The sequence below is a fragment of the Scardinius erythrophthalmus genome (genome assembly GCF_964197995.2).
Source record: "Scardinius erythrophthalmus genome assembly, chromosome: 1".
NCBI classification, from domain to species: domain Eukaryota; kingdom Metazoa; phylum Chordata; class Actinopteri; order Cypriniformes; family Leuciscidae; genus Scardinius; species Scardinius erythrophthalmus.
In genome coordinates, this window is record NC_138221.1 from 62,279,603 (window position 1) to 62,298,085 (window position 18,483).

An 18,483-nucleotide genomic window follows, 5' to 3' on the forward strand; every position below is an offset into this window, starting at 1 on the left:
CTTTGTCCCGTGATAACTTTAAAGCTTAGCTGAAAGTCCTGTGTAGAGAAGAATGAAGACAAGCCCGCCGGGCCGATGTTCAGATGATCTTCGACCACCTCGACTGAAGTCCTGAGTCACGGCACCAATGTGACCTTTGGTTATTTCTCTCTGTGACCCGGTTTGTCTCACCCCTCATCAGCACACACACTCAGAATTTAGATGAAATCAGGATTCTTTATTTTCTGCATACAGAGCAGTCAAAGAGAAAAGACAGGCAGTCGTTATGCAGTTCAAGCTCCACCCACAGCAGTTTTCTCTAGCTCTGCTGCACTTAATATCACGGTAAACATTACTCAATATTTTAAATGTCAATATTTCTTAACACAAAGAATACAACTAAGTTAACAGAGTACATTTTTAAACACTATGATAAACATTTACCTGCATACAGAGCAGTCAAAGAGAAAAGACAGGCAGTCGTTTATGCAGTTCAAGCTCCACCTAATCAAAATACGTTTCACCTCATTAGAAAGCACATGGAGAATGGCGCAGATAGAAAGATCGTATAATGCATACAAACAGACATGAAACGATCAAAATACTCAAAAATATGAACAGAAAACATGCTCTATATATCAATCAGTATCTACTGCGAGCAATCCTTGCATACAGTGTCAAACATCTTATATGAAATTACATATTTTTTACTTTTAGTGTGGAGCAAACACAAAACCCGACTCACCCACAGCAGTTTTCTCTAGCTCTGCTGCAGATTACTCGAACACAGTGTCCTATAGCGCCACTGGTGCAGCCAATAGGAAACGCAATCCCATTATTGCAGGATTTACTTAAAGGGACCTCAATTTACAATATTTATCTCGTTACATATGTTCTGCTTTTTATAAATTCGAAGTAAAAAAAAAATAAAAAAAAAGGAAATGTTAAATCATAGTACAGTAAAACTCACTTCCCTTGGACCACAATAATGGAGTCGCTTTCATTCCGCATCGATGTTTCCGGAAACCCCCGAAGGACGTTCGGCTCGTGTTCGGCTCTTCGGAAGCCTGTATGTAAACAAGGTCAAGCGTTCGCTGCAGTCTTCATTCTCCACTTCACTCGCTAGACACTTTCTGACACTTTCTCCTGCGAAGGACCCATCCAGCGACACAGCACACCTCCTGCAGGTACAGCGATGAACGCATAGACATATGCAGCTACGCATGCTGATTTATTTTCTGCATGTCTCGTTATTTCTCGCTCATATTTTGCAGCATGTTGTTTTCTCATATACGTCACGAAACGATAGCATGGCGTTGTTTACATACTCTCGCAGTGAATCTCCTGCAGATGCTGTTGTGTCGGACTGATTTGAGAATGTCATTCAAGGGCATTACCTCATCAATATACACGGAAGATCTTGTGCAGTGCAGCAAAGTCATGTGTCTCTTCCAGCATTTACTCAGCAGGTCTAGACCGCTCGTCAGCGTTACAGTGCAGTCAAAGATGTTCATTATGTTAAATGCTTGATGATATTCACAATCCTTTTGAAGTCCAGATATTTAACTCATGACAAAATTATTGCATGTAGGCTACAGTATAGGAGCCCTTTGATTATAAGCTGCAAATGCTCTTTTGTTTTTCTGTCTTCAGGAATGAAACTACAAATAATTATAATTGGTATTTAGTCATATTTCACAATACATTTAGGATTGCTTTGTATAATACTCTGCCACTGAGATATTAATTCCTGAATCTATGCTATATTTAATGGCTCATTTAGTTAACAGTTAATTAGCAACTATATTCTTCCTTGTTTTATTAATATAAGTCAGGCTGTTAGGTCTTCAACAGGATTTGTTCGGATAATCCTCCACCAGACTGAATTACAGACTGCTTTGCGTCACGTGTGCGTTCATCCCCAGATATTTATAGTCTATTCAAATGATGGACAAGTAGCTTTTGCATAGATAGTTATTTTTCATAATGGTCTAAAATAGGCTGATTATGCATTGTTTTAAATTTTAAACAACACTGGCATCATGTTGGAGAATTTTGCACACTTTTTATTTTCAGAAAATGATAAAATATCATAAAAAGAGTTATTTTTATGGAAATAATGTACTTTAAAAGAATATAATATAGTTACATTTATATTAAAAGCAGTTCCACTTAAGTAGGATTGAAGTACATTTCACAATCACTACTATTGTCTTTGAAATACAATTAAAGTTACTGCTTAATTAACTGACAAGCATTTAAATGATAAACTAAAAGACACTTTAATGTCATTTCTATTGAAACTTCTTTGTCATGTATTTAAATAGATTTGTGATTACATTTAAAATGATTAAGTTGAAATTTAGTACATTTAAAATATTTGAACTTTAAACGTAATATCGAACAACACACTACAGTTAAAATCATAATCAAGTACTTTACGTGTGCTTTAGTATGTTAGTCAACACATCAAAATAAGTGCACTTCTTTAAAGCATGACAAAATATTTTTAACATATTAACATTAACATCATTAATTTGACATTATTACAAAGTGCGCTTTTTAAAAGTCTACTTAAGTGTGTTAAGATACAGTCATGAAAGTGTCTCTCTTTAAGTGTACTTAAGTGTTGTATTTCAAATTAAATGTTTTTTAAACAATATACTTTTAGGATTTGAAGTACACCACAAGTGCACACTGAGTACAATTAAGCGCACTCCTTTTTCACAAGGGTCGTATCAACACTGAACTCCTGAAGCTTTGCTTTATTTAGGTCAAGGGCAAGGTCTGACTGTTTTGGTCATAAAAGTTAGTCATATAAATCTGCTTAGTGTTTAAACATTGATCTGTTGTGAAAGTCAACACACAGTCTGCTAGATCAGCACTTGTCTTTTCTGTGCTATGAAGTAATTTTGTAATTTCCTGTTTTTATTTTTATTTTTTATTTTTTGCAGTGTTATTTGCTCTCTTGGGGGATTTCTGTGAGCACCAGCCATGATGATGCAGTGTCTTCAGTTTTTGGTCGAACCCACCAAGAATGTTGCAGAGAAGTTTAAGGTACCTTGCAAAAATATCTCGGTAGTCTGAGTGGCTTACAAACAATGATGAATAAAAGAGGGACATCAGGGGAACCTGTTACTTTAAAAGCTTTGACATTAGCTGGCATAACAGAGTACAAATGTCAGGATATGGAGATCGATGTTGACCCGGATAATAACTTCTACTCTGACGTCATTGATAATTGCTGCTACCACTCTGAGGATCAGTACAACAGGATTATTAAAGCAGAAAATAAACTTTCTATTATACATTTCAATAGCAGAAGTTTATATGCAAACTTTAATAAAATCAAGCATTATTTAAACCAGTTCGAACAACCATTCAGTATTATTGCCATCTCTGAGACATGGATCAGCACTGAGAAGGGAGCTGACTTTGAACTGGATGGTTATGAATTCAGCTATATAAACAGAGAGGGGAAGACTGGTGGAGGTGTAGCTTTGTATGTAAATAAATACCTGCAGTATAAAGTGTTGGAAAGCATGACAAGGGTGATGAATGATATATTTGAATGTATAACAGTGGAAATTTTTATGGAAAAGAAAAAGAATGTAATTGTTAGCTGCATCTATAGAACTCCAGGTTCTAACTTAGAAATCTTTAAGGAATGGTTTGAGGAAACATACACAGCTTCAACTCAGAAGGCCTTATTTATCTGTGGGGACTTTAATGTTGATTTACTCAACCCAAATAATCACAGACCAACAAAAGAGTTCATCGATACAATGTACAGTTTGACTCTGTACCCTACCATTACCAAACCCAGTAGAATTACATCTCACAGTGCCACGTTAATAGATAATATTTTTACAAACTTATTGGATAACAAAATGATAAGCGGACTATTAATTAATGATATCACTGACCATCTACCTGTTTTTTTAGTATATGACAGCTGCTATACAAGAAATAAACAGGATGCTGGACAGCTATTTAAAAGAATAAGAACTGAGGAGACAATAAATTCACTTAAAGAAGAGTTATTGAATCAGAACTGGGAGTTGGTATTAAATGAAGATAACATTGATAAAGCATATGAAACTTTTTTGTACACCTTTAAATTATTATATGATAGAAATTGTCCAATAAAGAAAATCACCAAAAGAAATAAATACTTAGATACACCATGGATCACAAAAGGATTGAAAAATGCCTGTAAAAAAAAGAATACACTCTACAGAGAATTCCTAAAAAATAGAACTGAACAAGCTGAGAATAAATATAAAAAATATAAAAATAAATTGACAACTATATTACGGATCTCAAAACAGGAATACTATAGCGAATTATTAGATAGGAATAAAAGTAACATTAAAAGTATTTGGAATATATTAAACAATGTAATTAGGAAACATTCTAGAAAAAAATAATTATCCACAGTATTTTATTGATAATGATGAAATCATAAATGATTTGAACGATGTGGTTAATAACTTCAACAGGTATTTTGTAAGTGTTGGACCTAAACTGGCAGGAAAAATCATTGATCCTGGATCAGCAGATGATTGGAACGAGAAACTAATATGTAGAAATCCAAATTCAATGTTTCTCACTGCAGTGGAGCAGAAAGAAATCATTGATACTGTACTTAAATGTAAAAACAAGATGTCAACTGACTGTGATGGTACTGATATGACAATAGTTAAAAAGGTTATTGAAGCAATTGTTCGACCATTGACACATATCTGTAATCTTTCTTTCCAAACTGGTAAATTTCCAAATAGCATGAAAACCGCAAAAGTCATCCCATTATACAAAACTGGGGACAGACACCATTTCACCAATTATAGGCCTGTTTCCCTACTACCACAGTTTTCCAAAATCTTAGAAAAACTGTTTGTTAACAGATTAGACAAATTTATTGACAAACACAAATTACTTGCTAAAAGTCAATATGGATTCAGATCACAAAGATCCACTTCATTGGCAGTTCTGGAATTAATAGAAGAAATCACCAGTTCCATAGACCAAAAGAAATTTGCAGTTGGAGTCTTCATTGATCTTAAAAAAGCATTTGACACAATAAATCATGAAATATTATTTAAGAAACTGGAGCGTTATGGGATCAGGGGTGTTGTTTTACAATGGATGAAAAGTTATTTAAGTAACAGGCAACAATTTGTGAAAATAAGTGATTTTCAGTCATCATGCTTGGACATTGTTTGTGGTGTACCCCAGGGGTCAGTGCTGGGTCCTAAACTCTTCATCTTATACATAAATGATATATGTAAGGTCTCAAAAATACTGCAATATTTTCTGTTTGCTGACGATACAAATATTTTGTGTACTGGGGAAAACCTGCAACAGCTTATGGAGGACATCACCTCAGAACTGATCAAAGTAAAGAAATGGTGTGACTTAAATAAACTGTCTTTGAATTTGGATAAAACTAAATTTATGTTGTTTGGGAAGCGTAAGGGGAACAGCGATGTAAAAATGGTCATAGATGGTATAAATATAGATAGAGTTAAAGAAATTAAGTTTCTGGGGGTGATGATCGACCACAAGATCAGCTGGAAGCCACACATTCATCATGTTCAGTCAAAATTATCCAGAAGTATCTCCATCCTTGGTAAAGCCAAACAGTTCTTGAATATAAAAGCATTACATATATTATACTTTTCACTAATTCTGCCTTATTTAAATTACTGCGTGGAAGTCTGGGGCAACACCTACAAATCCTCACTTCGACCGTTGTGCACACTCCAGAAAAGAGCCATCCGGATAATACATAAGGCAGGTGTCCAGGATCACACTAATGATTTATTCAGAAACTCCTGCCTACTAAAACTTTCAGATCTGGTAGAATTTCAAACAGCTCAGTTAATGTTTAAAGCCAGAAACAAACAACTACCAGATAATATACAGAAACTTTTTACGGATAGGAAAGGGGGTTATGATTACAGGGGTAGGTGCAACTTCAGGATAAAGAGTGTTCGAACAACCATGAAGAGGATGTGCACTTCAGTCTGTGGTGTTAGGGTTTGGAATAAACTCAGCCAAGAACTGAAGCAATGTCCAAGCATGAGTTTGTTTAAAAAGAGGTTTAGACTGATGATTTTTGTGAAGTACCGAGATGAAAGCCAGAGGTGAATTGATGTCTCGTACGATGTATGTGGGTATGGTAGGGGAATGTGAATAAGGATTTGAAGTCAAGGCTCTAGAATTTACTACAAGAATAATATTAGATTACTTCTCTATTGATATACGGTTATATTCATTTTCTTTTCTTTTCTTTTTTCCTTTATTTATTTATTATTATTTTTTTCCCGTAGATTAGAAGACTTTGGAAACAGGATGATTATAGCAAATCGTTAGCCTCATAGCATAATTGCCTAAGTTATATTTAAAATAACTTGACTTAGGCAATTATGCTATGAGGCTAACGAAATGTAAGTTTTTAATACTGGAGAAGGGGTAGGATTAAATAAGGTTTTACTTCTTCCAACCCCTTTTCAGACATGTTACAGAGTGTATATGTGGTTGTGTTTATATGTATGCATTTGTGTATATATGTAAGCGTTTGTATATGTAGGTATGTTTATGTACCTGTATATGGGTGTATGTATATGGGTATGTATGTATGCACGTATGTGGGGGTAGGTGTGGATATATATATGTAGGTACATATGGATATGGATGTGGGTTTCTATGCACATAGGTGTATATGTGCTCAATTTCTTGTGTGAGTTAAAGACTGGCTATATATGATAGAAACAAAGTGTATGAACTTGTTAACATGTCTGAAATTAATCTAATAAATACAAATACAAAATAACAAACTTAAAGTTTGTCGTCCTTTTGTCTATCCTGAAGTCCAAAAGTGAGATAAAAGCCCCGTTTGGCTGGTCATTGTAACTGATTTCAATAACGGTGAGTCTTTTGCTGCTCATGAGACTTAAGACAGAGGAAGTAGATCACGCATGAGCGGCATTTTAATCACTGTCCTTGATTGTTTGCTGTAGCCTTTATGAACAACATTAACTGTCTGAAATGACAACATGGCTGCGTCTGAAACCACATACTTCCCTACTTTATAGTAGGAGAAAACAGTATGTGATAGGAGTAGTATTTCCGAATCCTCAGTATTCATAAAAGAGTAGGCGAGAATCCCCGGATGGCTCCGTCCAGATTCTGAAGTGTGGTGGACACTTTTCTATCCCAGGAGGCCACGAACATGGAGTAGGACAGCGACACGTGTGTTTTCAAACATGTGTCGCTGAACCGCACACACGACAGGAATGGACCATATGACTGACATGAAAAGAGGCCAGTCACAGTTTGCTTTGTTTTAATGTGTCGTTTAGGGGAAGGGGATTTCTGTTCATCATAAGGAAAATGCACAGATTGAGTAATCTGACAGTGCCTGTGGACAGTCCGTCACTGAGACTGGAAATTAAATAGCTTTAATAATGTTGTTTTTTTTGTGTGTGTGTGTGTGTGTGTGTGTACAGGAGTTTCGTAAGAAGGCGAAGAATGAAAAGAGAGAACCGCTGGACGAGAGCCAGCAGTTCATTGTGGACCTCGCCAAGGATCTGGGACGGGTCTGTCAGGTACAGCCACAGATACATGACCAGAAAAAGGTTGTGCAAAATCCGAATTTAAAGGGGTCGTGACATGAGAAATCAAATTTACCTTGATCTTTTGACATATAAAACAAAGAATTGATTTAATCAAGCTCCAAAAACAGCTCGTTTTGATATTACGGGATCTGTGATGTCACACAGGCAAATACATTTGCATATGACCGCCTCCAGAGCAAGACATCAATGTTCATCGCACCATAGGTGATCCCCACAAGTGAATAGAGCCCATTATAGAATAGAATGGAATAGAATAGAATAGAATAGAATAGAATAGAATAGAATAGAATAGAATGGAATAGAATAGAATAGATTTATTGTCACTGCACAACTGCAATGAAGTTTTGTGCTTCTCCTCAGTGGTACATTCACATAAGAACATGTATACAGACAAATATAGACAAGAAGAACATAAAAAAGTATAAATAGTAAAATATAGTCAATAAGAAAAATGTATTAAATAAAACATTATTATTGCAAAACCCCGCAGCTTATAATGTACAGTCCTCGTTTTTAAAGGGGTCATATAATGGTACATGCACTTTTACAAGTTGATTGCACTGAAATGTCTGTTGGCAGTGCCTGTACACAACCATCCTATCATGATAAAAATCCATCCAGTGGTTTTGTTTTAATCTCCTTATATGTTTGACCATCTCTGAAATCAAGCCGTTCGATATTGTGACGTCATAAGATCGTACGCACTCCCGCTATTGTGATTGACAGCCGTGTTTCAACACAAGACCCGCCCTGAGCAAGCTGTGACAGCCATCGTCATAGTGGTCCGCCATTGTTGATATGCTGGAGTAGAATGGCGTCTAAGCGATTGTGGTGTTCAGTTCTTAGATGTAATAAGGAACACAGCAGTCCTGTTCCTAAATCCGAGCCGTTGAAGAAGCAGTGGCTGAGTTTTGTTTTTGAAGCGATATGCCCAAAGGATTGACGCGGGGATTCCCTCACGGGGATTCCCCACGATCGTCTGTGCTTTCATGTTTGCGCGAATCATTTCACACCAGACAGCTTCACAAACGAGAAAAAACGGATCGGTACCAACGTGTTCCTGCTGAACCTCCAGAAGATGTGAGTGCAATGTTTTATTAACCTTTATATTAGTATTTATATTAATCTTTGCGAAATTTGCAAACCTTGCTGCAGGCTTCACAATGAATGCGTCTAAGGTTTACACTCAGGGTACATTACGGCATGTTTTCTATGTACGACGTTCTCAATATAATTCATAATCCCACGTTTATAACGAATAACACGTGGTTATTGTGTTAGATACGGTCAGAGAATGTCTAATACGGTGTACCCACAGAACAGAGGGGCGGGGTGAGCAAAGCTCATTATCATTTAAAGACACATGCACTGAAACGGCGTGCTGAAAACAGAGCTGTTTTTGACCAGGTAAAATTAGTGTTTTCTTACAATACGAATGAGAATTTTTAATTAAAGTATATTACAAACTTTTAATTTAGACCCTAAATAATCATATTAGCTTGTACAAAAATGGCATTATATGACCCCTTTAAGTAGAATTCAGTTCCTTGACGGCATGTGGGTAAAACTGTTCAGGAGTCTGGAGGTGCGTGTCCTAAGAGACTGACAGCGCTCTCCGGATGGCAGAAGAGTGAAGAGATGATTGCAAGGATGAGAGGAATCCTTTATTATATTTCTGGCACGCCGTAGGCATCTGGTGCTGTAAATATCCTCGAAGGCAGCTTGAGCCGACGATTCTCTGACTCTCTGCAGAGCTTTTCTCTCTGCCACAGTGCGGATAGGCAATGCACTTGCGCGCCGCCATCTTAGATGATATTATAATCACTGACGCTGTCTACACTGATAGACAGTGCACAGATTACAGATGCGCGTTTATCTTACGACATTGCCTGACTCCGCTGACAACAGGACAAATGGAAGAGTGAAAGAACGTCCAACAGCTGGATTTTGTCTCTGTACAATGGCGTCCTGAATCGCATTGGAGGAATATATGTTTGTTCGGAGCATTTTGTTTTGTAAACGAGGCACAGTGAAATGGAGAGTTCGCAAAGAAACTTTTGTTGACAGATGAAGTGGTCAGATGTATTTAATCTGACAGCTGCATCACAAAACGCAAGTAAATGATTTCATAATGCTTTGTCTGTAAATTACATTTTATATTAATAGTGTTTTCAAAACAATACTCGCGTTCAATAGCGAGTGGCTGTTGATACTAGCCTGGTTAAAACCAGACCATTCTCAGTATTAACTGAGTTATGGTCTGGCAAAGCTTCATTAATAACTCATTTCCAAAGGGGCGTCACCAACGGACGTCGCTCAAATGCCTATGGGCGCAATTGGATAGACCTAAAACCAATCAGAGCGATCGTCATCGTGTAAAGCCATATGCTGCGTCCCAATTCGCCTAAGTTATACTACGCCATAAAAGTATGTACTCTTTTTGTGAAGAAAAGGTATTTACTTTTGAATGTGTCGCAAAAAAGTAGGCAAACTTTGGGACATACTACTTCGTCATCTTTATCGGACGGATCTGTCACGTGCATCCTGTCATGTAAACTGCCCTGTCAATCATCTTGTCACAGTTAAAATCCTCTATTAAATCTAATTTAATTTCCTACCGTTTCGGAGAGAAATGTAGTAGCACGTTCATCTGCCAGTGGGTCTTTCATGGAGGCTGTCCTCATGGGTTTGCAATTTGAATATAATAATAATGCATTTAAAAGTTGCTGCGCTTCACCAACAGACGTTGCTCAAATGCCTCTGGGCGCAATTGGATAGACCTAAAACCAATCAGAGCGATCGTCACTGTGTAAAGCCCGCCCCAACGTTTCTGATTGGTGCCGCGATTTCGACGGATTAGAAATGGGCTTGAATGAGCTCTTTGCCAGACTACTTGCAGAGCAAATCTAAATTTGCCGGAAGTTGTCTGGGTTTTCCCAGGCTATGTTGATACTGTTTCCTATGCAAAGACGTTAGCCAATCATAACAGTGGCCGTTTGCTGACAAGCCTTAAAGGAGCCGCACCTTAAAAACCCATAATTTCAGACAGAGGGACAGAATGAGGGTTGAAAATAATTTTTTTTTCCACACAAGTAATTTTTTGTTCGCAATATAATTGATTAATATTATAAGTGAACCTCAAGGAACATATTAAAATAAAAATAAAAATCCATGTCATGATCTTTTAATTGGCTTCCATTTTGAAATGTAGAATTTAAATGACAGGAAGACAAATTCAATGACATATTTACACAAAAAATATATATATACTGTGTGTATATATATATATATATATGGCCGGGTCGTTTCACATTTTTCAGTATGATGTTGGTCATGCAGAGATGAGCTCATGTGTGTCACGTGTGTATGTGTGTGTTGTGTGTGTGTGTCTTCTCTCCTGCTGGTCACAGAGGTCTGAGGTTTTGGATCACGTCTCAAATAGTGAGGATGTTTGGCCGACTCTCACCTGCAGGGCCTTCATTCTGGAGTGGGCATCTCTGCTAGAGAGCAAGGTGAGATACACATTTATACCTTTACTGACATTTTTCTGCACTCACTGAAACCAAATGCTGCAAATCACTAGGTTTTGTCACCAAATATTGTTATAACAGAAAAGACCAATGCAGACGGACGGCTGGCCAGAGAGCAGCGACTGGAAGGATCAGGACATGGAGAACGCCAAGAGACTCATCCTCACCTGGACCAAAGACCTGAGGGCCCAACCTGAGGTACTCACACATCACACTGGATCTGCCTGAAAAATACCTTATCCATGGCTTTCTGTGTAACCCTAGAACTCCTACTGTATGGTATTTGATATGCAAGTTTCTAAGGCCTCTAAAGTAAATGATCGACATGATCAAAACTTTGCTGGAAAACACACAATCTACCACATGCCTTCTGTCATCTGATAGATAGTTTATAGTTTTTTAGCATGTAAAAACTTTTTAGTATAATTGTAAAAATGCCAAACTTTAGTTCACGTGTTTTTCTGCTGTGAAATATTTACTGATTTTTATACAGTAAACCTCAGAATAACTTTTATATTGTTGGTAATATTTCAAGATGAACACTTTTTTAGGATTATGTGATTATCCATACATTACAAATGTTTTTTTTTAATATACAAACTATCAGAATTTTATCTTGCCTTTTGGCTATAAAAATATCAGCATCTGCACCAAATTGCATATATTTGCTCAGTTTGGGCCTCTGAAATTGGCCCCCCTTTTAAATATGAGCTCCATATTGTCACTATATCATACTGTAAACCCGAATAAGTTGGCAAAACTCAAAAAAATTGAGGTAATCAGTTACATCAAAAATTTTAAGTTAATAAATTAAAACATTTATCAAGCAGAACTTCAGCTAATTCATACACATTACATACACAACACATACTTAAAATTGTCATGTAATCTCAACTTAAATATTTTTAGTATTGGAAACATTCAATAAATGCTACCTTGCTAATTGGTAACACCATGCTTTGATAGCAGTAGCATAGCAGTTGCTGAATGAGTACAGCAAAATAAAACATTTAACATATATCTGTTCACAAACTAAGCTCATGCTGAACAAGAAACTTCAACAGAAACTCTTCTAAACTAGCATAACAAAACATTAAACATACTTAACATTAATTTTGCACAAAAAAAAAAACAGTATATAACACTTAATTTTAGCATTTACTTTCCCTTTTGAGTGTCATGGCAAAGCATGCTGGGAAATAGAAGTCCCAGCTCAGTCTCAGTTAAATTTAAATTTGTCTAAATGAAAAAGTTCAAGTTCAAAACACAAAACAGTGAAACAATTCAGATTACTTAAAATGTGTCAGTTTTGTGAAATTTCTGAATACTCAAAAAAGTTAATTTGATTGAACTAACTTGTTTAATTTTAGTTGGCTCTTCTCAAAACTATTAATTAAGGATTTTTTTAGTTAGGGTTTACACTGTATATGTTCCATAAAAGCCTAATGGATCAAATATGATATAAAACACATATAGAAACTTACATGTTTTTTAAATGTTCAATAAACTGTTCAATTTCACAAAAATGGACATATTGCATCCATGTGCATCTTTGCAACATTCCTTGTGCAGCAAAGTGTCTGGCCTGGAGAGCAGGTGGTGGCGGTTTTGGATGACTTTGAGACTCACTGGAAAAGAGGGCGGATGTCCACCCTGCAGTCGGCCGTGGAGCTGGTGTTCTGGACACTCATCAACAAAGAACTAGACAAGGTTTGAAGCAAGTCACATCACAGGAACTTCAGAGGGAATTCAGCCGACAAACAGCTTCATAGTAACACAAAACCTTTCTGATTTATCTGTGTGTTCAGGAAAACATTCCCCAAAAGTGGCTCATGTGGAAACAGAGGAGCCAGAAAATAGGTCAGATCTTCTCTTCAGTGTCTTGAATATCATGAATCTAAAAACAAAAGATGTTAAAGGTGCAATAAACGACTTTAGCCATTGTCAACAAACCTGGATCTGTTCTCATCCCTCCCTCTGGTCATTTTGGCCCGAAACTCATTTTTAAAAAAAATGTTAGGGGTCCAAGACCCTAGGACTTTTGTTGCACTTGAACCACGAATACACACACACACACACAATTTTTTTTAATGGATTCAAGGAGTTTTGTGGTTTAAATTTTAAAAAGGAACAAATCCTTCCCTCGCGGGTCAATTTGATCCCCTTAGGAATGAATGTAATGCTTCAGTTATCATAGAAAAACCTAAAAATGCTCAAAATTCAAACAAACAAATGCTAAAACTTTACCAAAAAAAAATATATTTTATAATTTCTACATGTGTATCTGAATGCATATTGAAAGAGAAATGAAACTCAAAAGAAACTCATTTGCTCTAAATAGAGCTATAAAGAGATATGTTATATAATTTTTTCCCACAAGAGGTCGGCAAAGACACCCAATGTAAGATATTTTGAGCTGAATTAAAAGGTTTATGCATGAAATTGTGAGTTATTTTGAATTTAAGTTAAAAGGAATGTACTTAAATTATTATTTATTTATTATTTATTGATAGCATCTAGTAATTTAAAGGTAAATAAAATAACAAAATAAAAAATCTACACAAAAAAAAAGCAAATAGATTAAAAATAGAACAAATATTATTAAAATGAAATAAAATTAGCTTTCTGGACAAATAAATAAATAAATAAATAAATAAAGTATAATTTTAGGGCTTCTGGTCATTTTGACCTGCGAGGGAAAGATTTGTTACAAAGTGCGAGGGAAGGATGAAGGTTAAAGGCAGAGAGCGTTTCTGATTGGCTAAAATGTGCTGCTCCCCTGACATGTGACGCACATGTAAACACAATATTGTCATTGGATTCAAGAGTTTAGCATCCATATAACACTTGCAGTGTATTTATTTTGATGAAAATATATTAATGTGGTATATGTCATGCATGGTATTAACAAATCTTTTATTTTTAATATTTTTCGCGCTCAATTCTCTTTTTTGTTGTTGTTTTTCACTCACTAGGTGCCACCCCATATATTCCTCACATAGGTGAGTCACATGTTAGTGCTTCTGAATATATTCCAGAAAGAAGTTTGCAATTATAGTGTGGACTGATTATTAAGATTAAGTATGAACTTGAGCTGATTGTTGCTTTTGTTGTATTTAGTGTGGGACTGGATCTGTGATGCAGGAGGTAAGACATGTGCTCTGATGACTACAAAGACAGCTGCCCTTCTAAAGCATCATCCTTACTGTAACAGAACCACATAATTGGCCAGCATCACACAAATAGTGTTTCTCATATGAGATTCAACTCACATTTGACAAGTTTGAGCCTTCAATAGATACACTACCGTTCAAAAGTTTGGGGTTGTTAAGATTTTTTTTATGTTTTAGAAAAAAGAAGTATCCTATGTTGACCAAAAAATCAGTAATATTATTTAAATATAGTTTAAAATGTCATTTATTCCTGTGATGGCAGAGCTAATTTTTTAAGCAACTAACAGAAAACTTTCTAAAATCATTTTGCAAATGTTACCATTAAGTTATGAAAACATTGTTTCTGAATGTTCAAAACTTCCAGTTTTTTAAATATTGCTTTTAAATGTGTTTTAAAAAAAATACACATCACAGACAAATACTGAGTAAAATTCAGATTTCTTGAGCTATTTACTTTTAATTATACCGAAAGATAATAAAATACGATTTAATATCAAAAAGTAATCTGCCATCTTGTCGCAAAGCATTATGGGATTACAAGTACAGCATCACATACAAATATACATATTGGTATACTGATTATTTTATAAACAGAGTCTGAAACGTATTCTAGAATTGTAATTTTGTATAAAGGCCCTCACACACCAGGCCGACCGTCGACCAGTGTCAGCGGCCCAGTTTTTGTGGCGTGTTCCACACCGTCGGCACTAGTCGTAAACCGGCGGGAGATTTTAGGCCGATTCAACGAGAGCTGTTCTCTGATTGGCTGTTCAGCTTAGTAACGAGTCAGTGCATGAGAACAAAAGCGTAAGTGATGAAAGCAAAGCAAAGAAGTCAAGACGGTATAATTTTAGTTCATCTTACCTGAGCATTCATGTATATTTTCATAATAACATGAGCCGCCTGGAATGAAGAAAGTGATCAGCATGATTGATATTCAAAATGGTAAGCAAGAGCTGCTTTGTTTTACGGTTTGTAAATCAGCAGGCCTGGTTTTGTTTTTTCTTTTTGAATGACAAAAATAGACTTTTGATATAGACAGTTCTTTCCTTACATGTAGGTGCAGAACGCATGTGCTAGCTGACAGTCACCTTTAGTCCTTTTAGTGTGTTCAAGCGCAGCTTTTCGGCCGAGACGCAACTGACGTATCAGCTTTCATCACCTCTAGTTATTTGACATTGGCTTGGTGTGTCCCGGGCTTAAAAATGGTATCCTTTAAACCATACTTTGTATCGAAAGCAAGGCTTTGATGTCTTAAAATGCGGCCTACATTTGCTGCTCTTTAGCCATTTTGAACGATTCATAGTTTATAATTTGATTCATTTGTCTTGACCCTCCATTCATTCCTTCATAGTGGAGGTGACCCTTGACCTGGACACGGCCAATCCCGACCTGCTGATCTCCGAGGATGAGAGGCGCATGCGCTGTGGTTTCAAGCGCAAAGACGTGCCCAACTATCACCAGCGCTTCGACGGTTGGTGGTGCGCGGTCGGATCCGAAGGCTTCGCCTCTGGCCGCCATTACTGGGAGGTGGATGTTGGAGAAATGGACTGGCGAATCGGAGTGGCGAAAGAGTCGGCCTTGCGTAAGGGCTTCAAGTCCCTGAACACCGACACGGGATACCTGAGCCTTCGGCTGGAGCGCGGCACGGAGCTGAAGGCCCTCACCGTTCCCTTCACCGGCCTGCCGGCCTCCTTAATTCCTCGAAAGGTCGGCGTCTACCTTGACTTCGGCCAGGGCCAGCTGTCCTTCTATGACGTGGAGAACCGCTCCCACATCTACACCTACAACGAGACATTTGACGAGAAGCTCTTCCCGCTCTTCGGAACGGTGGAGATCGTGAAGGACCTGGTGATCAGATCTCCGGGGAACAGGAGCCACTGCCTGTGTCCCGGGATGTGCCTGTGGGGTTGAGGTCCCATCGACTCCAACCAGAGCCCAGTGCTTAATCTCTAGAGCAGTGGTTCTCAACCGGTCGCAGCCTGAAAAAGTTACGTTTTGTTCAGAGAGATAGCAGGAGAAACATGCAAAAAAAGTGCAACAAATATGTTTTTATGAAGTATACTTTGGGCTTCCCACTCATAGCAAATGTGAATGAGACTCTTCATTAGTCGCTATTGGTAAATAACTAGAAAATAAGGTAAAAACTATTTGCGATACAAACCATGAGTTTAGTATTAGGATAATAAATTAAGAAAGTTCAATATTAAGCAGCATAACGGACTGTTTTTGAACAAGTAAAATAACTGGACGCGGACGAGACCGGACTCCTCGCACATTCAAGCCTCTTACATTGAAAAAAAGAGGGATAGTGGGATTGTCAACTTTTAAAGGGGCTATATGTACGAATTTTCATGTATTATTAGCTTTTTTATTGCCTATGTCTGACCAGCGTGTAACGAAAATGAAAAAACAAGATCTTGCCCGACTTCCTAGCTTTCCTAGAATTTATGCGAAGGACTCGGGTCGTTTTTCCTGTTAAAATCCGAAAGATGCGCACTCCCGAAAGCCTCTCTTCCGTTCAATGACACATGATGCTTATGTTCAGGATAATGCCGAAGGAGCCATTCTGTACTGTAAAGTCAACATGTCATGCAAAGAAAAGGGATTCTGATTCAAACTATAGTCTCACATAGCCTGATAATCAAACTATCATAACAGTGTGATTTTAATGACCTCCTCTGTCGACATGATGCCGGTGAATCGCAGAGCTGGTGCAAACATCCACATCTCTATGATCAGATGCTTTCTGAACGGCTGTTTTCTCACTGCTATCATTTTTCGTTGTGTTTATTGTGTTATTAAGAGGAAAGCGTGCAGCACATATTTACAGATTCATCTAACTGTTGCTCTCGCACGCGTGGACGGCGTTGGGATGTTCGCTAACAGTATATCACTGCAGAGGTGTTTCCAACGTCTTTTTACTTCTAAGCGAAGAACGGAAAAAAAAACTTTGCCTTGAATCACATTCAGTCTCTTGTACGTTACGTGTTCACGAGTGCAAGCACAAGCAATAAGTTGCTGGCTGCAGTTCACTTAACGGCCACCGGTGTCGCTAAAAACAAGGGTTTCTACATAAAGCCCCTTTAAAAAGGGAAGACAACACTAGTGGTATTTTGGCACAAATACATTCGTCCCTTGGTCGACAGACATCCCCTCATTCTCGGAAACCATGAACAAAATAAAGCAACGTAAAATAAAATGTCACGCAGACTACATTAAACCCAGGTTCACTTGGTTTGTGACAACCATAATGTGGCTGGTGAGAAACAATTGAAATTCAGAGACAATTAGAAACCCCTCAAGCTTTGGAGAGAATTGTCTTCTTCAGCCATTATGTTAATCGTTTTGTGTATTGTTGAGCATATGCAGTTCATAGCAAGATGAGTGTTCGATGCTAAGGACTATTTTTTTGACAGTAAACACACACTGTGTTTGGTCGTCGGATGTAAATAAAGTGTATAGTCCTGAAGCAAAACCAGTTGAGAACCAGTATTCTAGACCTCATTAGCATTAGATAAACCACTGGGCCATATTAGATGGTCAGTCCTTATGACTGACAGCGATCCAGACCAGTAATTTCATCAAGGTAGTACGATGTCTTTCAGCTGCTGCTTCTGTGGTACTTTTGAACCTGCGTCTATCTGAACCTTATTATAATAGTGTTCACCTGCCCTGTCTGCACTTTCACATTCATCTGACTAACTCAAATCATGAAAAATGCACTTTATGTGAATAATAAAAAGAAATAACTTCAGCCCTGTGTGTTCACTCTTATTTATCTGGCAGATATTACTCATTGTACTTTATGTATGCATTGTAAGGAACGTACAATAGTGCAAATGAGTGTCATTTGTAATAGTGATGAATTTAGTTAAAAGTGTGTTTAGAGTTGTTATTATTTAGGAATTGTTAAAAAAAGGCATAATTAAATTGAGTGAATTAATTAGAACATAGAATTTTAATTCTAATTTTAATTGAATTTTAATAAAGAAAGAAAGAGCAAAATTCTCAATTACTTCTACAACAAATTACAGCCTATTTTACAATCTAATCAAACAACTTAAGTGTTTTTTTTTTCATTATGTCCATGGCTTCTTAAAATAGCTGTAACTTTAACCCTCTCAAGGCAGGCGTTGCTAATTTGCAACAGTTAAA

The 18,483-nt window shown here is 37.1% G+C and overlaps 1 protein-coding gene across 1 annotated transcript; it reads left to right on the forward strand.

Moving 5' to 3' along the window:
- The first annotated feature begins 1,007 nt into the window (after positions 1 to 1,007).
- LOC308702863 (butyrophilin subfamily 1 member A1) lies at positions 1,008 to 18,082 on the forward strand. Its single transcript, XM_081385997.1, has 10 exons — positions 1,008 to 1,166; positions 2,934 to 3,036; positions 7,494 to 7,592; positions 11,033 to 11,134; positions 11,234 to 11,350; positions 12,725 to 12,862; positions 12,961 to 13,012; positions 14,128 to 14,154; positions 14,273 to 14,299; positions 15,680 to 18,082. Exons 2-10 carry the CDS (start codon positions 2,974 to 2,976, stop codon positions 16,237 to 16,239), a joined length of 1,185 nt encoding a protein of 394 aa, XP_081242123.1. The 5' UTR covers positions 1,008 to 1,166; positions 2,934 to 2,973; the 3' UTR covers positions 16,240 to 18,082.
- Positions 18,083 to 18,483: the final 401 nt, after the last annotated feature.